The sequence below is a fragment of the Eurytemora carolleeae genome, unplaced genomic scaffold, assembly GCF_000591075.1.
Source record: "Eurytemora carolleeae unplaced genomic scaffold, Eaff_2.0 scaffold723, whole genome shotgun sequence".
NCBI classification, from domain to species: Eukaryota; Metazoa; Arthropoda; class Copepoda; order Calanoida; family Temoridae; genus Eurytemora; species Eurytemora carolleeae.
This window is the reverse complement of record NW_019396747.1, coordinates 323,364-348,259: the sequence shown is the minus strand read 5'-3', so window position 1 is coordinate 348,259 and position 24,896 is coordinate 323,364. Positions and strand designations below refer to the sequence as shown.

Sequence of the window (24,896 nt, the reverse complement as noted above, 5' to 3'; positions counted from 1 at the left end):
AACATTTAGTAGATAACATTTCTTTAGACTATTAATTCTAATTTTTTTAATCCATATTTTTGAAACGTGATGAGTTCAGGAGGTTACACAGATATGGAGGTTAGAAAATATAGTTGGATGGCAAAAATTCAGTTCCTTTATCGACTCATAATTTTAAATATTTTAGAGGCACTCATTTAATTCTATATATTGTACATTTCACTTGTGGGGACATTAGTCATTATATATTGTTGGAGTGTTAGGGCAAAATATGCAAAGTAACTTTTTAAGAGCTTAATTCTTAAAATCTAAGCCGAGAAGGACTTATAAATCAAATATTTATTAAAGATGAACGATGATATATTTTGAAATTTAGAAATTATGTCAAAATAACCAGAGGTTGAAGTACGTTAATAGCACAAAAGAAATTTCTTCTTTGTAGTTGTCAAAAACAAATATTGAATTTTTTACATTTTTCCGACATAACTATTGTATTTTCTAAAATCTCCCTAGTCTAGCCATTACGATTTAAGTTAGAAATCTATTTTTTTTCTCAATGAACTTGCCTTAAAAAAATGCCATAATTTCAAACTAAATATGCAAAATGCACGAAATAAGTATTGTGTAATACGCAAGCGCATTTGCTAACATTTGCTTTCGATGGAAACCCTACAAAGTATAAAACTTAACTTAATATTTTTTTATTACTTGCACTCCCAGATATTAATTTTAATAATATAATTCGATATATTTATATTTCTTCAAAACTTCATCGTGATATTTGGTCAATCGAGAAATTTTCTATTGTGGAAATAAAAAAAAACAATTACATTGTAACCTCTTCAGTCCTCATCGAACCCGGAGCTAAGATGTAACCGGTGTGAGCTCAATAGCTCGGAATAGGGATAGTTCCATTGATGTAACCCCTTCAGTTCTCATACAAATCCGGAGCTAAACTCAGAGTGAATAGTTCTATTGACCTCATACTGACTTGGAGCTAAGCTCGGATTGCAAGTAGTCCGGTATATAAAGAAGACAACTTATTAGCTCTTTTTTTACATAGCTCTGTCAGACAGAAAGTGGGACAGATAGCAAGTCATCTCATCTATATCATGTAGGAAGATTCGGCCGTTTAAAAATGCCAACCCAGAGAATGCTTTGAACGCATGATTAATCACGAGGAGAACTCAAGCTGCCGTTGGACCAGGAATTATATTTTCTAAGTTTGAATTCAAGCCAATAGGCATAAGCAACGGCTTGACATGAGGCAGAAGGAAATAGAATTGGCTAAAACCGGAATAGGGTTAGCGTTCATGAAGAATCCGAAGATGGGAAGACTTTCCATGATTCATTAGTATCATTTTCATTTCTTCATTTTTTACTTGTAAATACATTTTTTCCTATACTCTGTAGATTTAATCACATCAGTTTTTAGGCTTTAGATCTCCTTTATTTTATACCATCTTTATATGGTAATAATAATTAAATATCTGTGAATTTGCGTGAAGGATTTGTAAATTGTCCAAAATGATCTTTAACAAACTATTCACAATTTGAAAAGTCCTTGGCTACGTAAAATGAAGATCAAAGACAACATTCATTCCAAAGTTTATTTAGTCCCCACTGTATCATTTGGTTTTTCCCTTTCAATGTGAATTCATATTTTTAAGTTTTATCGAGTGGCATGTCTGATTGAACTTAAATTCGGATCTTTTGCTCTCAGGATATAAGATTATTTTTAATTGCGGGTTTTCTACTTTTAAAAATCATTGAGGATTTATGGTTCAGAGAAATTGAAGGAATTTGTCAGAATTCAAAGGTTCAGTAAATTCTACAAAATTTAAAACATGTATTTATTATAATAGTTGCAATCTCCCCTTCAAGCTGTTTTCATCATTACATCATCTCTATCTATAGCAGCCATAGCCATAGATAGATCCATTGTCATCTGTCTACCTGCTGTAAGCAACTTCACAGCCAGGTTAGATGTCATATTATTATCTGTTTACCTGCTGTCAGCAACTTCACAGCCAGGTTAGCTGTCATATTATTATCTGTTTACCTGCTCTCAGCAAATTTACAGCCAGGTTAGCTGTCATATTATTATTTGTCTATCTGCTGTCAGCTATCATATAAGGAAACATTACAATACAATAATTATTCACTTTTTATGTTTTCCGAATTTTTTTTAGAAAGTGTCAATTGAAATTGCGCTAACACTTCCTGATTAGCTAAATCCAATTTCTAAAAACTTTAATTTATTTAATTTTTAATTTTAATTTAATGCTGTTGGTACTGGAGGGGGGGGGGAGGGGTGCTAATTCACAATCTCCCTCTGTTCTTACTTAAACCTATAAAGGCTTGGGGGTCTGAATCTATATTGTATAGACTTAGAGAATAGGTATAGGGTTGAAATACATGTTCATAGCCCAATTGTTCATGGCCAGCTCAAAGAAAAGATTAGACCGATAATAGTTTGGGTGCTAGGGAGGGTCGAAAAAAATTAGATATAAATTAAAAAAGATATTTTTTTAACAAAAAATCCTTTAAATTGCGATTCATTAAAAGTCACAAAATTTTACGGTGATAGTATCAAAAATAAAGTGCTAGGACAAAAAAATACAGGGGGGGGCGCCTGTTTAGGGTTAAAAACATAGTTAATAATACATATTTAATGGTTAAAAGTTAAAATATAACTAACAACATTAATAATTGTTAATATTAATATTACATCCCCTCTGCTGCAGCTGAATATGATTTCTAAAATATTTCTGATTTTATTTTCCAGTTCAAAGCTAAGATTAAATATTTCTTTGTGAATATTTCCTTTTCTCAAGATAAAAATCGATAAAATATCAGAACTTTTGCTCAGAAATGTTCAAAATTTAAAAAGAAACTGAACACTAGCATCGAACCTGAATTTTTCAATTCAATATTCATTTCAATTCAACATATTTTCAACCTGGTGTTATAAATGAGTTTTATTTTTTCAATTTTTTTACATGTTGCTTCAAATTTTCTATTAACACCATCACGTCTTTTTTTGAAAGACTGGTTTGATTGAAAAAATTCTCCTGTCCATACAACACTAAATTTTTCAGGGGATTTTTATTTTATAAGAACACTACTAAGATGAGAACTCTTGTATTGTTAATATCGAGATCAATGATTTTGTTTTTTTGTTTATCTGCGAATTAATTAAAGTTTTATTCGTAATAATCGGGTTTTTTTTATAGAACCTGTTTACTGATAGTTCCTGTTATATGGACGCTAGCTGGGGTCCTTGTTCTACCTTTAGGATTTTCTAACCGCCTCTACAGGTTTGGATAAGATTAAAGATCAAATTATAACATAATGTGTTTGCTATTTTTTATCTTTAATTTTTTTCCTATTTCTATTTATCTTTTTTTCCATCATGGGAAAATTAAAAACAAAAATTGGACGAGCTTTTGAATTAAAAATATGAACCATGATCAGAATATTCAACCACTTTTTGGAGACACCCAGAAATATCTTTAAAAAATTGGAGCCATTTTTCAATTTATTTTTTTAAATTTTCTTAATAGTTTTAAATTTTTCTTTTTTCCTAAGCTGTTTAAAGCAGAAAATCCAAAAACCCATAAAAGCAATGAAATTATTTTTAAAATTCAAAATTTTCTTTATTGAAATATGGACGTGTATTTTTTTTTGGAACAAAATGATTTAAATATTTGGTTTTTTTAAGATAAATTAATAGGTCTGAAATATGCAGAACAGTTATAAACGTTTAGATTTGATTAAAGCATGAAGACGACATTTTAAAAGTTCTCTCATTGCATACATATATATAAAGGGTTACCCAAAAAGGATGAGACTTCAGGGCCGATTGTACGGAATTTGTTGAGTCTGTTTCTCGCCTTTAAGGATGCTTGTAGGCCAAAACCGTCTTATTTCTGTGCTCAATCATTTAGTAAACAATTAAATACTTAATTAAATTCAGTAACGAAAAATCAAGTTTCAAATTGACGTTATTTAGAGTTTTGGGTCGTTTTTACAGACTCATCCTCTGTAAGTAACCCTATAAAAAACAAAATTTTTCAAGGATAACAAATTTAAATACTAATTTATTCATTATTTTCTCACTCAAAACTTGTTATTATCGTGTTTGGGTAAAATTCTGCATTTAATGAGTAAGAAAGTAAAGTTTTGCTGAAAATATAAATATTAAACTAATCTTAAGGAAATTAATTTTTACCGCAAAATAAATCCCTTTATCTCTGCAACCTATTGGTGTTTGTATATATCTTTGATATTTCAAACATAGATTATTTGTTCCAACGAGATTCTAATATTTGATCTTACAGAATTAGATGTTTGAAATACCTAAGGTTAACGGCATCGGGTTGCGAAGGTAAAGAAGTAACAAATCAGAGTTTGTAATAATTTATGTGAATATTTTAGTCCAAGTGAGTCTTTGGCTCTAACAGGTTTCAAGTTCTCCTCCATGGTAGACCTTTACAAGACTAATCCTGAGATGAACATATCCTTGTACAACCAGCTCAATCTTGTAAACAACTACATTACATGGTAATCTTATATATAGCTCAAGCTTGTAAACAACTACATAACATGGTAATCTTTTATCCTTGTACAACCAGGTCAGTCTTGTAAACAACTCAATAACATGGTAATCTATATCCTAGTTCAACCAGTTCAATTTTTTAAAAAACTCAATAACATGGTAATCTTTATCCTTGAACAACCAGCTCAACCTTGTAAACAACTACATTACATAACCAGCTCAATCTTGTAAACAACTACATTACATGGTAATCTTATATCCTTGTGCAACCAGCTCAATCTTGTAAACAACTACTTTACATGGTAATCTTATATCCTTGTACAACCAGCTCAATCTTGTAAACACCTACATTACATGGTAATCTTATATCTTTGTACAACCAGCTCAATCTTGTAAACAACTACATTAAATGGTAATCTTATATCCTTGTACAACTAGCTTAATCTTGTAAACAACTACATTACATGGTAATCTTATATCCTTGTACAACCAGCTCAATCTTGTAAACAACTACATTACATGGTAATCTTATATCCTTGTACAACCAGCTCAATCTTGTAAACAACTACATTACATGGTAATCTTAAATCCTTGTACAACCAGCTCAATCTTGTAAACAACTACATTCAATGGTAATCTTATATCCTTGTACAACCAGCTCAATCTTGTAAACAACTACATTACATGGTAAACTTCCATATAGCTCAAGCTTGTAAACAACTACATAACATGGTAATCTTTTATCCTTGTACAACCAGGTCAGTCTTGTAAACAACTCAATAACATGGTAATCTATATCCTAGTTCAACCAGTTCAATTTTTTAAAAAACTCAATAACATGGTAATCTTTATCCTTGAACAACCAGCTCAACCTTGTAAACAACTACATTACATTACAGCTCAATTTTGTAAACACCGACATAACATTGTAATCTTATATCCTTGTAAACCTAGCTCAATCTTGTAAACAACTACATTACATGGTAATCTTATATTCTTGTACTATAAGCTTAATCTCGTAAACAACTAGAAAAAATTGTAATCTTATATCCTTGTAAAACTAGCTCAATCTTGTAAAGAACCACATTACATGGCAATCTTATATCCTTTTACAACCATCTCAATCTTGTGAACAACTATTTGACATGGTAATCTTTCATACCTGTAAACCTTGTTCAATCTTGTAAACAACTACATTACATGGTAATCTTATATCCTTGTACAACCAGTTAAATCTTTTAAATAACTAAATTACATGGTAACCATATATCCTTGTACATCCAGCTCAATTGTATAAACAACTACACTTTATGGAAACCACTAACCATATATCCTTGTACAACCAGCTCAATATTGTAAACGACTACATTGTAACTATATATCCTTTTAACTTTATATTCAATTGTACTAACGCACAACCAGCTCAATCTATCAAAATTTACATTTTTTAGCTGTAGCTAAAAAATAGATCAATTTCTTCATCTTGATGATCTAATACTCTACAGATCAAAATATGTTTAGATCAAATTCCCTTTTTATCAAAAGGTTCATTGTCAAAATCATCAAAATCAATATAGTGTTCAAATTAAATGGGTCCGTTTGGAGAATTGTTATTGCTTCCCTCGGGAGAGGAATTATATTGGAATTGAAGTTTTTTTATCTAGAAACGATGCCCACCCCTACTTGTGTAATCGTTTTATATTTATTTAGGAGAAAGTGGACATTTTCAAATATTTTATAATAATTACTTTTTCCTAAAGACCCTTTAATACTTTAATAGTGGACACTATTCAGTCTTTATTTTATTTACTATATATAAGTCACCGATCATACAATTATTCATGACGTCACAAGTCTCAAATGTAACAAGGAAGACAACATTTTCTCCCATTAGTTGACATGTTTTTCAAGATAAAAAATATGTAAAAATATGAAAATTAAGACCACAAAATTGCACAGTAAGCAATTAATAATTAATAATTAATAATTGTGTCGGACATATAAAACTGAATTGACACTTATGACGTCAGAATACAGCTGTACTGAGAGTGTTCAAATTCTAAGTTGCCATCTACTATTGATAAACTATTTGGGGTATCTTATGTTTTAATTTTAATTTCAAATTTATTAAAAGACCAAAGACAAAAATCATACTGTTATTTGATGGCCATCACTGAACGAGCTTTCATCTGTGAAATATTATTTTGCTACGAAACAAGAATATATATATAACTTTGTTCTCTAATTGGCAATCTCGGGAGAGTTTTTAATTCCCAAATTAGATTAATTAGTTATTTACTTTTTCATCCTAATTATGACGAGAAATGAATACAAAACTTCGAATTTTACTTATTAGGAATTCTCATTGGTACAAATTGCCAATTACAGTGAGACCCTATGTCATTATGCATTGCCAATTGTGCAGTGAAAACTATTTGCTTTGCATCAAAAACACTTTATTAATGCTTTAATGTCGTATTCCTATTCCACAGTTTTCTCATTATCATAGTATCAAAGCTGTATATTTATATATTCTGAACTCTAACATAAATCAATGGGGCCTATGGTCTATAGGCATATCCATTACACATTTTCCCACAAACTCTTCTTTTAGAGGTTTTTAAATATTTTCTCCTGAAACACATCATTTTGTATGTTTTTGTTATATCTCATACATAAATAATTTGTTACTTTACTTTACTTCACACAACCAGGCGCGGATCCAGGGGGGGGGGTCAAGAGTATCTTTGACCCTCCCTTTTTCTGGAGACTAACCAAAATGTTTACTGTAACTTGTTTTTCAGCAGATACAAAACTAAATTGTTTTGTTCAAATCAACAATAGAGAGTTGCAGTTATTTCGTAATTTCTGGAGAAAAAAAAATAATTTAACTTTTCATCAATCTGATAGATTTACAGTTAAAACAACCCCTGTAAGTAATAGAATTTGATTCTTTCCTATCTTAAGAATTATGTTTATTATGATTTTAACATTGAAGCACATTTTAGTTGTATGTCACAAAAAAACGAAAACATCGACAGTATTTGATATAAAAGTCTTTTTTCTAAACTGTGATATCCTGGACCTAATTACCTTGCTATCCTATCCTTATGTATCATTTCCTTCGCTTGATGCTCTTCCCACTGAATCACAGTTTTATTGGAAGTTTGACTCCCCTTTAAACATGGAATTTAGAAAAAGTTAACGAAAACCCTGACTTTAAAAAACCTATAATTTACAAAAAAAAATAATTTACAATAAAAACCTTAAATTTACAGTTTAAAAAACAAATAGGAAATGCCCTGACTTTACAACAAAAAACCTTGAATAAAAAAAATTGAACTTACAACAAAAAAAACTTTGAATTTAAGAAAAGCGATTATAAACCATAATGCATGATGTTAAGGTCTAATGAGAGCAACACCTACGAGTACAATCAAGCTTTCTTCGAATTGGAGAAATCAGTAAGTTGAAATCTTTCTGGAACAGTTTAAAGGGACTGTGAACGGATTTAAATTTAAATGTGTGCAATTTACGACGGGATCATATGTTTTCATGTATGAAAAGTGAAAAATTGAAATTGTAATACATTAAAAAGTAAACACATTACAGGCTAGAAACACGATCAGATAAAAGTTTGAAGGTACTGTAGTGAATCAGGAAGGACCCTCATTAAATTAAGGGTCATTGAAATTACAAATTAAAAATACAGTCCCTTTAAGTAACAACTAAAAAGTATGTACATATGAAGGCAGATAAACAAAATTTTTTAAGTAATCAAGCACGTAAAAAAAATCAATCAAGGAAAAGATAAAAAAGTTTCTTTTATATTGTATTATTTTTTTGTTTGCTTGTGAAGTTTAATACCTTAGTAAATGTATACTACTGATATTATAGTTAGATATAACTAATCTATCTATGTATTAGTAATTATAACCTACTGATATTATAGTTAGATATAACTAATCTATCTATGTATTAGTAATTATAACCTACTATATTATAGTTAATATAGTTATAGTCTTGTTACGCGAGCCATGCTGCGTGTAGAAAGTCTGCTTGTCACCCCTGGGGATTTCTGAGTTCTCCCTGAAGATCTGTACAGAATGTATTGTGAAAGAACTAGTTTAGGAACTGTTTACAGTCCGACTGCGCAGACGCAAGATTTCTTGCGGAATAGTAACTAATTTATGTCAGTATATGTTTATTCGTTTTGCAAGTATTAGCCGTGTTCAGAATTCTGGGATCACTGTGGTAACTATTTTTATATATATTTATGCTTGTCGGTTTGATTATAATATGATTGATATTTGTATATGTGTTTATTGGTTCCTAGCCACAGTTTTTTAATGCCTGAGTGAATTATTTGTTGTAGTTGTATGATTTGTCACTCAAAGCTTTTTCTGTGGGTTTATTAAACTTATTTAGATTGAAGGCTCAGAGAAATAAACGTTCGGAACCTTACTATCATCCTTTTTATTATGAAGAGCGTTGAGAGAAGGGAGTCTTACGATCCGGTCCTGAGAAATACCACACGGTATATATATTAGGTCTTTAGGGAAATCGCTAAGTAGCGAAACAAGTCTATCTATGTATTAGTAATTATAACCTACTTATATTATAGTTAGATATAACTAATCTATCTATGTATTAGGAAATAGAACCGACTGATCTAATAGTTAGACATATCGAACTTCTGCTACAAGAAACAAGAATACCTAGAGAACAGCTGGGTTCTAGGTGCTTAGAGGTATTCTTCCATATTTTACAAAGACAGGAAACCAGATATATAGTTCCATAGTTTACATTGATATGACACCACATATATACTTCCATAGTTTACAGTGCTAGCTAGTAAACCAGATTTATACTTCCATACCTTACAGAGATAGGGTACTAGATATAAACTTCCTTAGATCACAGTAAATAGTACACCACATATGCTCTTTCATAGTTTAAAGAGATAGGACACAAGAAATATGCATTCACAGTTTCCAGAGATATATACTTCCATAGTTTATAGATACTAGCTATATACTTCCATAGTTTACAGAGATAGAACACCAGATTTATACTTCCATAGTTTACAAAAATAGGACACTACACATGTTCTTTCATAGCTTACAGAATTAGATCAACAGATATATACTTCCATAGTTTACAGAGATAGGATACCAGATATATACTTTCATAGTTCACAGAGATAGGACACCAGATTTATACTTCCATAGTTTACAGAAATAGGACACCACACATGTTCTTTCATAGCTTACAGAATTAGATCAACAGATATATACTTCCATAGTTTACAAAGATAGGATACCAGATATATACTTCCATAGTTACAGAGATAGGACATAGTTTACTTAGACAAGCCACATTGATTAACATCTTTTAGTATTATCGACAGAAACATTTTAAGGGGAAAGGTAAAATGTTGGTTAAATTTTACCGACTAAAAAATAGTTTTTGTCATTGAACCCTATCTTGACGTTATAGACAAATGGAATTTAAATTGCTTTTATTTAATCTATAATGATATTTAATCTTAACATTGGAAAACGGGGGTAATATTATAGCGTTAATTTGAAATTTAAAAAAAAAATTTATAGCGGTTTTTCAAAATTCGATATTAAAAAATTTCCCGGGAACTTCTGCTAGTGACATATATTATTCTACACTCTACAGATTGAGGAGAGAAAGCCGTTCTTCCGAACCTACGTTATTCTGATCCTGCTGATTCAATATATTGTACCTCTGCTCACAGTTCTTATTGCAAACTCTACAATATTCTCAAAACTCAGGTATATATAAAATGTTGAATATAAAGTTGGAAAACAACAATTTGAAAGATCGGCTGAGGCTGAAATGTATATCTGCCCACCATCGAGCAAGGTTGTGTAATAAAGTGGCTTACTCTCGATGTGCTCTATAATTGCCATGGAAATGTCGTCTCCTCAGCATAAATAGATAAAATTCTCATATAACATCACTGATTACAGAGGTGAGCGTGACGTCATATACTGATTTTATCTATTTATGCTAAGGAGACGACATTTCCTGTACATTTGAGCACATGTAGAGAATAAGCAACCTTATTATACAACCTTGCTCGATAGTGTTCAACAATATGATATCTGCGACTGAGGACGGATTTATCACATACAATTTACAAACTATTCAAGTACAAAGGACTCACGCTAATTTTCTAGGTTTTTAGGCCACAATTTAAAAAAATTAATTTGATCGGACTTTGTCTGGAAATTTCAGAGGCTTAAACGTGAACGTGCCTGACACTGGCTTAAAAGGAACTATTGTCTGTTTTTAGGATCAGGATGAACACATATACCAGTAAAAGGAACTATTGTCTGTTTTTAGGATCAGGATGAACACATATACCAGTAAAAGGAACTATTGTCTGTTTTTAGGATCAGGATGAACACATATACCAGTAAAAGGAACTATTGTCTGTTTTTAGGATCAGGATGAACACATATACCAGTAAAAGTGTGACAATGATGAGAACACTAGAGATAAGAAGAATGAAAAGGTGAAGAACATTTTGTTACTTCGTCATCGTTAATGAATTTTTTTCATCAGTAACATGTAAGAAAAAAAAAATATTTTTTTCTTACATGTTTGTCTTTTTGTCCTTCAAGTTTTGGTTCAATTCAGTCCATCAAACCTTTCTCTTGAGTTCAACATTTTTAGAACAAACATTGACACCTATCTGTGGGCTTTAAAATCTAGGAAATTAAGTAGAATTTTCTCAAGTTGTTCAAAATTATCTTTACATTTATAACTTTGGTTACTCAACTAAGAATTCAACCTATTTTTAAATCGACTGATATGCACACTTTTAAAAACCTAAATAATTTTATAATTTTTAAACAAACTCAGTTCTTTAAAAACTGTTTTAAAAATTAAAACTATATTTGTATTTGTTCTAAAAACTATATTTGTATTTGTTCTAAAAACTTTATTTGTATTTGTTCTAAAAACTATATTTGTATTTGTTCTAAAAACTATATTTGTATGTGTTTTTCATATAAAGAAATAATCGACATAAAAGTCAATTGATTAGATTAGTTTTGTCGCAGCTCAGCAACTAAGCAAGTTTTCAGTAATCAAATAAAATTTTAACACATAAAAAAAGATATTCCCAATTTCCAGCTGTGTGGAAAGGATATTGCAAAACTCAATTAAAAATAATTTTATAACTGTTTTTTAGCAATACAAATTAAACCTTTCCGGTTTATTTCTGTCTTATATCGGTTGGAAGAGGAGGGTGGGCAGGGGGAGAAATATTTCTTCTCCCTAAAACTAAGGGTATAGAGCAAATGAAAATTAACAATTTTTAAAGTGACGCTGATGGCTATCTTGTTTAGAAAAAGCTTTCAAGGATAACATTGTCGGACAGAGAGATTTTCCTGTATCCTACTAATCTTAATGAATATTTAGAATCTTCTTATATATTTTAGAACCTGCAGTATTCTAGTAATCTTTATGAATATTTAGAATCTTCTTATATATTTTAGAACCTGTATTCTAGTAATCTTTATGAATATTTAGAACCTTCTTATATATTCTAGAACCTGTATTCTACTAATCTTTATGAATATTTAGAATCTTCATATTTATTATAGAACCTTTATTCCACTAATCTTTATGAATATTTAGAACCTTTTTATATTTTCTAGACCCTGTATTCTACTAATCTTTATGAATATTTAGAACCTTCTTATATATTCTAGAACCCGTATTTTTAATCTTTATAAATATTTAGAACCTTCTTATATATTCTAGAACCTGTATCCTACTAATCTTTATGAATATTTAGAACCTTCTTATATATTCTAGAACCTGTATTCTAGTAATCTTTATGAATGATCTAGAACCTGTATTCTAGTAATCTTTACTGAATGATCTAGAACCTGTATTCTAGTAATCTTTATGAATGTCCTAGAACCTGTATTCTACTAATCTTTATGATTGCTGTATTCACAATATGCTGGCTTCCTTTAACAGTTTTTAACATAGTTCAGGTAATCTTTATCTATTATTTTTTTTAAATCTTTAAAAATGTCAGACCCCAAATTATAGAAAAAAGATATTATGCTTCCAAAAAAATAGCTGCAAAGATCTTACACTTTTACGACCAACAAATTTAAAATGAAAGATAAATAAAATCAAATCAAATGATATTAGAATTCCACTTGATGGAAACGCTAAAAAATATTTCGTACAACTCATATATATTATACGATATAAATTATTTTTCTGAAGATTTAGCCTTTGTTAGTAACTCATACGTACGTGAGATAAGATTGATATTGATTCTCTAAAAACCTCTTCTCGGGAGAAATCTTTTTTGAGTACCGATATTTTTTAATAGATCGAACCCTGAGCTGAGACTGTGGGAAAACAATGGCAATGGTCGATTTACAATTAGATTTATTTCAAAGATACTGATGTTGTTTTTCAAAAGCGAAAAGTATTTAACTCTGGTAATTTCTCCATTGCTCCTTATAATTGCAAGAAATGCGCGAGGCACTTTTGCAGAGAAACCTCGAATGGAAATTAGCAGTTTAAACAAAAAGCTTTTAAGGGTACCGTTGTGAATCAGGCATTGCCATCCTGAATTGAAAGGTCATTAGAAATTACGCTTACAGTCCCTTTAAACTCGAGTAAATCCTGGCTTCATCGTTTACTCCACCCCTAAGTTATGCTCAGCAACGAATCTATTCTGACTCTCTGAGTGACTTTGGCTCTAATTATGTAAGCATCTGTTTGATTTATAAATTTAAAATGTCGGGAATTATTTGATTCTTTTTTATCCTCGAGACTGGAAAGTTTCAACCTGTTGTTTGTATTTATGACGATGGTATGGACCATCTTACAATGAATAGTCGAAATATTTTTTTTGGTTTAACCAATGAAAACCCAGGTCTCACTTTAAAACCAAGAGAATAACCGAGCGTAACTAACACTCGAGTTTATAGAAATCCGGGTTTACCTTTAACATTTGAGCTTAAATATTTCATGTTTTAATACTGGTAGGATTTGAAAGAAAGAAGTGAAGGTGAAGGAGAAAACGGAGGAAATGGAAGAAATGAAAATGAGGATAATATGTTCTTCACATTATTTGCTCTGTGTCACCTCATAGGTAAATACAAGGAGTTGTTAAACTCTAATCTAATAAAGACTTTAATTATCTAAACATTTATTGCATGATCCAGTTGTAGAGGGAAAAATGTAAACAAAAAGTTGGATGAAATTGACAATTTATATATTTAAAACAAAAAGCCATCAAATTCATCTGCCAAAAAAAATTCAAACATTTACAAAACCTGATTGTGAATTCCGTAGACAGCCCCTTCAGTAATGTTTTACTAAGCTCTGTGTATGTACAGGAATGCTGTCCGCATGTACTAATCCTGTACTGTACGGTCTTCTTAATGAAAACTTCAAAGCCGAGTACAGAGCAATGATGAACTGCATTACTGGAAGTACACAATCTAGACAAATAGAACAAGAACAAGAGTTAGAACTTAGAGAAAGACAAGATCAGGTGCTTGATAACGTACAACGTGAACAAGAACACGATCAAGAAGAACAACAACTCCAACAACCAAGGCATCATCTATAGACCCTATAACATTAACAGCAATATTCATAATAACAACATTTACAACAAAAAACATCATGAACAACAAAAACATCAATGATAGATTGACAAGAACAAGATAAAAGGGAAATTAACAGCAAGAACAACATAATTAACAAGAAGAACTAAAACAAGAACATATAAATAACAAAAACAAGATTAACAAAATTATCATAAGTAAGAACACCAGAAATAAAAGATACCCAAAGATCAAAAACTTAAACAAGAATGCAATTAACAACTCAAATAAAAACAAGGCCAATAACTTTAACAAGAACATGATGAATAACACTAATAACAAGAACAAGAATGATATCTCTAACAAGAACAATATTTTAACTCTAATAAGAGCAAGATTAATAGCTCTAACAAGAACAAGATTGAGTACACTAACAAGAGCAATATTAATGAATGTAATTAATTATTCTAACAAGAACAAGATAAATAACCCTTACAAGAACAAGATTAATAACTCTAACAAGAACAAGATTAATAACTCTAACAAGAACAAGATTAATAACTCTAACAAGAACAAGACTAATAAATCTAACAAAATAAGATTAATAACTCTAACAAGAACAAGATTTATAACTCTAACAAGAACAAGACTTATAACTCTAACAAGAACAAGACTAATCAATCTAACAAAATAAGATTAATAACTCTAACAAAAACAAGATTTATAACTCTAACAAGAACAAGAATAATAAATCTAACAAAATAAGATTAATAACTTTAACAAGAACAAGATTTATAACTCTAACAAGAACAAGATTAATAATTTTAACAAGAGTACAAAATTAAATTCTTAGGTCAAAATTTTTTTATATTTAAAAGAAATAACAAACAAAAAGATAATTCAAGCTGTCGTGAAATTGTTTGTGTGTTGCATGTTAATTTCTATACTTCGTCAAAACGATTAATTAAGCCAAAACTTGTATTAAACCATATCCTTTTTTGTGCAAAAAATTAGAATATCTTGGCGAAATTCTTTAATAGTATAATAATACACCGTGAACAAAAACAGCTAAACAATGAAAGCACCACAGAGAAACCATTACAATTGTGGAGTAAGAAGACGAGGACTCTTATTCTCGAGTTATGATTTTAAATTTTCAAATAAACATAGAAAACAGAAATTTTGCGGTGCACACAGGTCAATATCACTTCATAAATTTATTGACAAGCTATAGATTGACAAATTAAATTCATAAAAATATAAAATTATTCCACAATTTTACGGGTTATACTGTGTTTACTTTGCATGGCTATGTAAGTTTTTTAAAAGTGGCACGTTATCATATTCTGAAAAAAAAATTTTATCTTTATTTTCAAACAAAAAGACGTTGTCAAAAACAGTATTATGTGAATTTGTAAAACTATGTTGTGATATAATTATGTGATTCAAATTTAAATTCAAAGTGTCAGAAAGTAATGTTGTCAAAATTTAAAATTATTTTATAAACTACATTTATGATCAATATATTTGTTTAAACGTATATTTGAAATAAATAGAACTAAATTAGTACATTGACAATACTTTTTAGGAATTAAGACAAACACATTTATTTTTATTTTCAAAATTGTTAAAACTAAAACTCAGAGTATTGAATATTTCTCCTACAGAGGGAGGGCTATCAAATTCTAGAAAAGGAGAGAAAGACACATACGATTGCTTAAATGTCGTCTTCTTATACAACCGTTTTATGGGTTCAATGAAGTACAATGTCTTGTTAAAATTTTTTTTTTTATCTACATCAAATTGTTATTTTTTGTTAAAAATGGTTTATTTCAAGAGAGTTAAGATCGTTAGTAAATAGTAAATACTGTATAATTCGAAAAATCACAAAAGAATTTAGTTTTTACCACAAGCTCGAATTTTCTAATCCCATCATCTTTGCAACCTGAAATTGTAAACCGACCATATTTTAAACTTTGACACCTTGATGTAACATAATTTATAGTTTGAAATATCAAAGGTCTACGACATCGGGTTGCAAAGATATTTGGGAAAAAGTTAAGAGTTTTTGCACAAAACTCATTTCCTTTGTTGAAATTTCCTTGTATAATGTATACTCTCTTTTTATTTAATATCAAAAACTATTTTATGAGTTGGTCAATTTTAGCCAATAACAAAAAGCAAAAAGAATCAACAATACTATTTTTAAAGATGTTATAATCGCACAATTGAACATATTTTCAGTGTATAAGGGGGAAACTTGTTGGCACTTTTTTGATAAAAATTATCAAACCTTTTTGAACCATTCCCTTAAAATTATAATAAATAGATAAAAATAAATTAAATTTGAAATCTAAAACACATTAATTTACTTAAGGAAAGACATGATTCATTTAATTTTATTTTGTCGTCCTTAGTGTGTATTAATACTGAAGAACTTTCTCTAGTTTTATAAAATTCTGGTGCTTCAAATAAACTGTCGAGATCAGAATATAAAATATCCGTTGAAAATAAAACAAACAATCTTACAATCGTATATTTAATGTTGTTCTCGTGACGGAGAGACTCGAGACATTTTTACTAAACAGTTTCACCCTTAACAAGACTGGCATAACTGATTCACAACCGTACTGTTTAGTCCTTCACCGGATCTATAATTTGGAAGATATCGCCTGTATTAGTTTATTCTAGCTTGAAAAAGTTTAATTTTGGCCACTTCATCCATGGTCGCTGAAGAAAAACCCGCAAGTCAGTGAACAGGAAAACACAATCAAATACAATTCATTTTCAAAAATAAAATGATAAATATTTTTGTCATTTTTGTCTAAACTAAGTTTGTAAGTGTACTGTTGTGAATCGGACTTCCTGTTTTAAAAATAAAGAATGGATTGAAATAACGTTATAACATTCCCATTTAGTTTCTTATATACGGACAATATTGTATAATTTTATATATATGTGGCGGCTGTAGAAACTAGTTCATAAACATAGGACAGGTGGAGGTAGGAGAGAAGTCCTGAAACATATATAAAATATATTCATCACTTGCCTCAAACACAAACAGTTATATAAGAGGACATAAGAAGAATTCATACAATGTCACTTTCAATTTGAATTTGAAGATGTCAAAGTTTTCCGCTAACTGCTTTACAGAAGTATGTAAAAGTTTTTTACTAGGAATGAAACTTTTATTTATTTTTCGTAAAGATAAGAAAAGTTGCCCAAATTTATAAATGTACAACTATTACAGATAAATGTAATCAGAAAGGGACTATCGACGTTAAAGTGACTCTGTCCGGCAAAAGGGAGTAACCGGCGATGCATGGTTGTTGAACTGAGAATAAAGTATTGTGGAAAAATGTTCGGGATTCATTTGAGACATTTGAGACGTTTTAATGAGTAATTACTGAGTTTGAGCGCAAAGTCGCCGTTCAAAATCATCCATTTAGTTGGTTACGTTTTGAGTCATTTTTTTAAAAACTATTAAATAACGACGACGAAAATCAAAAATGCAACACAAATTCGACGGTAACCTAGTTAGATGTTTAGGAACATATTTCTCTTAAGAAATTTGCCAATAAATTAATGTTAGAATCAATTATTTTTTTTCAACATTATATTGAATTTCTAGTACTTTACGAATTTGTTCGCAGATTTCTACAAATTATTCAAATGTCGTCTTTTCAGTAAAAATTCCAGAAAATCTACGGAAAATGTTAGTGAACAAGGAGACATTACAGAAACTAATAACTGTACAAGATTATTTATTTTCGATGATAAAGTTAATTTTTATTTTCTTAACCTGGTCCTAAACAACTAATTAGTTTACTGCATAATTATCTTACATTTTTGTAGTCGTTATTTTATAATTTTCAAAAAATTGATTCTCAAAACGTAAGCACTTTTCACTCAAACTCAGTAATTATACATCATTGAAACGCTCAAATGTGTCTCAAATGAATTTTTCCACAATACTGCATTCTCAGTTCAACTGCCATACATTGCCAGTCACTCCCCTTAAAAAAAAACACACACTAAATAGTATATGTACACCTGCTCAACCAGCGCCGCAACGATAACCTTCAAATTCAGAAAGATATTCGTTCGTTTATCTTTCCTGTTCATGGTACATAAATGCAAATGAATTTTAAATGTCATTTTAATGAAGAAGTCCAATTACAAATTAAAGATTTTTAGTTAAAAAATAAGAATATCTACAAACATGATATTTGCTTATACATGTGTTGTGAATCAGATATTTCAGATATTCAACCCTGTTTAATTAAGAGTCACTGTAAATCCTGTCGAGTGTCGACAGTCCCCTAATTATACCAAAAATATAATTCTCAAAAAAGACATTTTTAGCGAAAAAATCAGATGGTTTAAGTTGTTTAAATAAAGTAGATTTTGTAGTTTGTACATACCTACAACGGCTACAGGTATGTACCCAATGAGTTGAAAACTTGTCAAGTACTCAACCTCTTTCCCGTACAGTACAACAAGCAGCTGAATCTACATGTAGGAGAATTTAACATTAGAAAATGTACACTATGCAGTACAGCTGGTGAGAACCAGAAAACTATAGAATAAAAATACGACTTTAAGGCTTAATTATGACTTTAAATAGTCCAAGGAGTTTTAATAAGTTCCTTGTGACACTTTTTGCTGTGTAACAACATCAAATGCACTAAAGTATTCCAATAATGTCTTTTCCGAGATCAAAGTAAACTGGTTTTGTTAAATAAGATTGAATTTCCACAAACATGTCGAAATGTTTGTGGGTTAACGAACACTAACCGGTGTCATGTTTCGTGGGTAAACGTACGTACTAATCTGTGTCAGGTTTTGTGGGATAACCAACACTAACCGGTGTCATGTTTCGTGGGTAAACGTACGTACTAATCTGTATCATGTTTTGTGGGTTAACGAACGTTTACAATGTTTGCGGATTAACGAACACTAACCTACGTCACGTTTTATGGGTTAACGAACACTAACAAGTGTAATATTTTGTGGGTTAACAAACACTAACCTATGTCATGTTCTGTGGTTTAACGAACACTAACAATGTGTCATATTTTGTGGTTTGACGAACACTAACCTTTGCCATGTTCTGTGGTATAACGAACACTAACATGTGTCATATTTTGTGTTTTGACGAACACTAACCTGTGTCATATTTTGGGAGTTAACGAACACTAACCTCTGTCATCTTTTATGGGTTAACGAAACTAACTTGTATCATATTTTGTGGGTTAACGAACACTAACCTGTGTCATGTTCTGCGGGTTAACGAACACTAACATGTGTCATGTTCTGCGGGTTAACGAACACTAACCTGAGTCATGTTCTGCGGGTTAACGAACACTAACCTGTGTCATGTTCTGCGGGTTTACGAGCCTCCAGAAATAGCAAATAATCCACATTGTTGAAGATTTTAGAATAGTATTCTGTGTTGACACTATAGCGCTGTAGTTAACATTACCTACACAAGATATGTAGTAAATAAAGACTAAGTTAGAAAATTTAAAAAATGACAATGCCTGATTTACAACCGTACCATTTAAGTCTGTGTCTTTTCAAATATCAATGTTTAAAATGTTTAAAACCGATTATTTTAATGATTTAAATGTCAAAGGTTCATTTCATTTCATTTCATATTTTTATTCAACTACAAAGCACGAGATATTACAAATAAAAAAATCACAATTTACTATATAGTTTGGACCCGCCTAACCAGAAGTAGGTTGTTTTAATTGGTTGGCCCACTATAAACGAATGATAATATTGCAAATAGAAACAATGTACATTGTACATTTTAAACATAAGAATGATGATAAATCAGGAAAAAGGTAAGGAGGAGGTGAGGGAGTATAAGGGAAAGGGAGAATACTCAGCGTAAGGGTTGGAACAGAGGGTAACATAAGTTATTGAAATCATGTTTATGAACTACAGGGTGAAAAAGATAGTAAAGACTAAGTTTATCCACATATGATACACAGTTTTTTTACAGATATAACTTGCATAACTAGCTAAATAGATCTTGGCGACTTTTCTTTTTAACGATTTTGCAGATTTAATTTCTTTCAGCTCTAATTCAATCGAATTCCATATTTTACAAAGTTTACAGTAGGGTTTGCAGATGCTATTTTGTTTGAACTACTGCCGTTAGAACTATTGACTTTTTGAACTATTGGTGTGTTTGGTACCATGTGCAGTAGTTTAAACGACAAATAGTTCAAACGATAACATTCTGTTCTCATTTGAACTATTTTGATGTTTATTTGAATTATTAAAAAAATATTTTTTTCTCATTCGAACTTATTTTGATCAAGTTAGTTCATATGAGGAAATAATGTGTTGAATGAACTACAGGAAATGACGTCATTATCAGTTTAGTTAGAACGAACAATAGTTCAAATGATGAATAGTTCAAACGGCAGTAGTTCAAATTCGGATCCACCAGTTTACAGTAGTGTTTGCAGCGAAAAAAAAGAAAACGAAAATTTCGCGTTTTTCGCGAAAATTTTCTCATTTTTTCTCATTTTGTTCGCTTTCCAGAAAAAATGCGAAAAATTTTACGAAAAAAAAATTGCGAAAATTTCGCGATAAAAAAATGCAAAAAGTTCGCGAAAAAAACACGGAAAAAATGCAAAAACACGAAAATTTCGCAAAAAAATACGGAATTTTTAATCGGCAGTCTCATAGTCATGGGTAGATAGAAAGATAGCTAGAGAAAAAAAATTCTCTTTTTGCACAATTGATTGTTGCAGCTATAACACTTATGGTTTTCGCGGAAGTTATTTTTTTCCGAAAATATTTTCGCAAAATTTTGCTTGTCGCGAAATTTTTTTTGCGAAATTTCGAATTGTTTTCGCGGAAAAATGAGAAAATTCGCGAAAAAGCTTGCAAAATCTGAACGAAAATTTTTAAATTTTTTCGCATTTTTTGTGCAAAGTTTTGTTCGCTAAAACTTTAGTTTACAGTTACGTAAATAGGTTGCACATTTATAGAAATTAAAAATTAGAGTTTGTTACGAGTGTTTAGTTTAGTTTAGTTTAGTTTAGTTTAGTTTAGTTCAGTTTAGAGTTTAATTTAGTTTAGTTTAGTTTAGTTTAGTTTAGTAGTTTGGTTTAGTTTAGTTTAGTTTAGTTTAGTTTAGTTTAGTTTAGAGTTTAGTTTAGTTTAGTTTAGTTTAGTTTAGTTTAGTTTAGTTTAGTTTAGTTTTGTTTTGTTTAGTTTAGTTTAGTTTAGTTTAGTTTAGTTCAGTTTAGTTTAGTTTAGTTTAGTTTAGTTTAGTTCAGTTTAGTTTAGTTTAGTTTAGTTTAGTTTAGTTTAGCCCAACTGTGAAAATAAAAATAAATAAGAATAAATAAAATATTAAAAAATATTTTAATAAACACATATAATTGAGTGACTGTTATCTACAGTTTTCTTGTAAGGCAATAACAAAATACAACACAATCTGTGAGTTCCTTACCTGTAAAAACGGATTCCATATTAGTTTCCAGAATATTATGATAATTTATCATAAAATAGTTCCATAGTACTGAGGATAAGAGAGACTGTAGGCTTATTAGGACCATTATCTAAACATAAATATATATTTATTTATATTAATATATGTAGTTTCAAGTTATTATCCATTTAAACCTAAACCAACACCACCCTCTCTAGTTTTTTTTGACATAGCACTCTCATTTTTGACACTATCTTCTTGACATTTTTTACTTTTAAGAAAAAGTGATTTAAAGGATTTTTTGCCAATTTATTGTTATGCAAAGAGTAGAGAACAGGCATGGTAAAAAGGCCGGTCTGTGTAAAAAAAAATAGCCCATCACTTTTTTTTATTGAAGGGTTATATGAAGCCTTTCTGAAGAGGTTTTAAGAAGCTAGGACAAGCCTTTTTATTCTTAAACACTTAAAAATGTTTAAAATTTGAATACACAAAACTACTTAGTTATAAATGAGTTGGTAAGTGACATAGGTTGGTGCAACTTTAAAGTTGATCGGGGTCCGATAGTTCATGCACAAGTTTTATAAATATAACTTTATATCGCTGTGTTTCCTGTATTTATTTTTATTTCTTTATTTATCCGCTAATAATTTTCCTGAGAAATGTTTTTTTTATATTCTTTTTTATATCTCTGCAACGTAGAGATAAAAAAATGGGGTTTTTTGCGCCAAATCTGTCAGCATGTTGCCAACAACTTCTTTTAAACTGAAGCTATAAACACATTTTTTTATATAGGCTTGATAAAATTTACTCATAAGCTATATACCTGTACTGGTCTCCTATACTTGATGTAGGCTTGATACAATTTACTCCTAAGCCCTCCAGGCTTTATCCCGTCTTTATAAATAAAAAATTGTTTGTTTTTTTCCAGAAAATTAAAAAAAAATTTAGATCATAATTAATATTTTTTTGTGTTAGATCAAGAAAATATAATGATGAAATCATTTGCAACAAACTCTTATCTCTAAATCTTATCCTTATTATCTTTGAAAATAATAGTATAAACCTTTGATATTTCAAATCTTTAGTCTTTTGCTCTCTTGGAATTAATAGTTTGAATTAACAATTAGAAAATTAGAATATGTGGCAAGTGTTCAGAAAAGAGTATTTTATATTTAACCTGAAGGAAAGCGTGAACAGACTTCCATTTGAATTTTAGAATCTAATAATGAATAGCTAGCACCAGGGCTGGATTTACCATTACTAAATCTAAATATTTAAGTATTTTAATGCTTTAAAAAATACTTTCATATAATCATGTTGGAAATTTTTAAATTTCTGTTTCTTGGGTGTGTGTTTGCTACATCTTGTTAGTAAAATCTAACAAACGAAAACTATTCAAATTTACGGTCATTTTTTTCTAAATTATGCAGTTTGGACGTGTGTAGGTGATAAAGACGACTTAAGATCTAAATCAAGATTTTAAGCAGCATTGATACCTCGGATACCCAAAAAAATGAAAACAAAGAAATTAAAGAAAAAATTCGTCTTTATATTGATATTATCGCCTTCCACAGTATGTTAGAGATAACTCACACAATTTTATATTGCTAACATTAAATTCGTAATTTAATACTAACTGCTTGTAATTTAAAACTTATTACTTGTAATTTAGAGCTAATTGTTTGTAATTGAGAACAAACTTATTGTAACTTAGAACTAATTGCTTGCAATTTAGAACAAATTGATCGTTTTTTAGAAAAAATTGTTCTTATGAACTTTGTTTAACTTTTGTTCGAAATTATAAAGTATGTTAGGGATAACTCACACAATTTTATATGTCTAACATTCTATTCGTAATCTAATACTAATCGTAATTTAGAATTTTTAATTTAGCACTAATTGCTTGTAAATTAGAACAAATTGCTGTAAATTTAGAACTATAATTACTTGTAGCTTAATTATAACTAATTGCCTAGAATTTAGAAGAAAACGCTTAAATTTATGTATTACTTTTAATCTTATAATAATTGCTTGCAATTCGTACCTAATTGTGTGTAATTTAGAACAAATGTCTTGAAATTCATAACTAATTGGATAAATTGATAAATTGTTGTAATACATGGGCTTTCCACTTTACATATGGAGGATCACTTAAACTACGTTTATACAGTCCTATCATTGTCTATAAGAATTCACAACAAATAAACATAACGTACACTTTATGAAGAGTTACAGCGAATGCGATGAATCTAAAAATATCTCCTGCACCATCACACAATCCATCCATCATCCAACCAAAACTTCCAGGGTTCGCCACCTGACCTAAATATTTTGCATATAAACAGGGCTCACTACCTGACCTACATTATGTTTATAAACAGGGCTCACTACCTGACTTACATATTATGTTTATAAACAGGGTTCACCACCTGACATAAATATTATGCTTATAAACAGGGTTTGCTACCAAACCTAAATATTATGTTTATAAACAGGGTTCGCTACCTGACATAAACACTAGGTTTAAAAACAGGGTTCGCTACCTTACCTAAATATTATTTGTATAAACAGGATTCGCCAAATTAATTATTAGGTTTATAAACAGGGTTCGCTACCTGACCTAATTATTAGGTTTATAAACAGGGTTCGCTACCTGACCTAATTATTAGGTTTAAAAACACCGGGTTCGCTACTTGACCTCAATACTAGGTTTATTAATTGGGTTCGCCACCTGACCTAAATATTAGGCTTAAAAACAGAGTTTGCTACTTTAATTAGGATTAAAAACAGGGTTCGCTACCTGACCTTTATAATAATGTTTATAAACAGGGTTCGCTACCTGACCTTAATATAATGTTTTTAAACAGGGTTCGCTACCTTGGTATTGATCGACTTAGAGCTTGTTTGATAGCTACGCTTGTGTCCGTATTGACATTCAGAGCCTATAAGATCGTGTCTGTTGGTTTGAAATTGATCGCTAAAGAGTTTGCGTCCTGGTTGACATTTATAGCTGACGGGTTGTACGTGAGCTGATACAGTTCTGGACGAAGTTTGTAAGGCCCAAGGCGTTGCTACAAATCAAAGTCGATTCTGTCTTAGACTGTTTTTAAGCAGGGTGAATCTATATGCGACTCCCTGTTTAGTTTTGTAAACACTACTTTTAAATAAAAATAATAAAATTACCAGATCCATGGGATAGATTGATTTCCCGCGCAACATTTCCATCCAGGGAGTCAAAATAATCACGGACCTCAAATATGCAGAATTAGAA

The 24,896-nt window shown here is 30.1% G+C and overlaps 2 protein-coding genes across 3 annotated transcripts; one reads left to right on the top strand and one right to left on the bottom strand.

Moving 5' to 3' along the window:
- The first annotated feature begins 1,827 nt into the window (after positions 1 to 1,827).
- On the top strand, positions 1,828 to 14,424 carry LOC111708148 (neuropeptide F receptor). Of its 2 annotated transcripts, XM_023481433.1 has the most exons (10): positions 1,828 to 1,960; positions 3,216 to 3,299; positions 4,420 to 4,545; positions 7,947 to 8,004; positions 9,195 to 9,290; positions 10,229 to 10,344; positions 11,019 to 11,090; positions 12,507 to 12,585; positions 13,601 to 13,706; positions 13,954 to 14,424. In XM_023481433.1, the coding sequence occupies exons 3-10, from the start codon at positions 4,463 to 4,465 to the stop codon at positions 14,187 to 14,189; spliced, it is 846 nt and encodes a 281-aa protein (XP_023337201.1). In that variant the 5' UTR covers positions 1,828 to 1,960; positions 3,216 to 3,299; positions 4,420 to 4,462; the 3' UTR covers positions 14,190 to 14,424. The 2 variants fall into 2 exon arrangements, with proteins under 2 accessions (XP_023337201.1, XP_023337202.1); XM_023481434.1 differs by lacking the exons at positions 1,828 to 1,960; positions 3,216 to 3,299; positions 4,420 to 4,545; positions 7,947 to 8,004 and adding an exon at positions 8,651 to 8,794.
- A 2,262-nt stretch (positions 14,425 to 16,686) lies between these two features.
- LOC111708149 (ceramide phosphoethanolamine synthase) lies at positions 16,687 to 24,896 on the bottom strand. Its single transcript, XM_023481435.1, has 8 exons — positions 24,809 to 24,896; positions 23,842 to 23,947; positions 22,803 to 22,891; positions 22,449 to 22,519; positions 21,647 to 21,755; positions 19,539 to 19,651; positions 18,591 to 18,678; positions 16,687 to 17,182 (listed from the first exon to the last, which is right to left on the bottom strand). Exons 2-8 carry the CDS (start codon positions 23,913 to 23,915, stop codon positions 17,115 to 17,117), a joined length of 612 nt encoding a protein of 203 aa, XP_023337203.1. The 5' UTR covers positions 23,916 to 23,947; positions 24,809 to 24,896; the 3' UTR covers positions 16,687 to 17,114.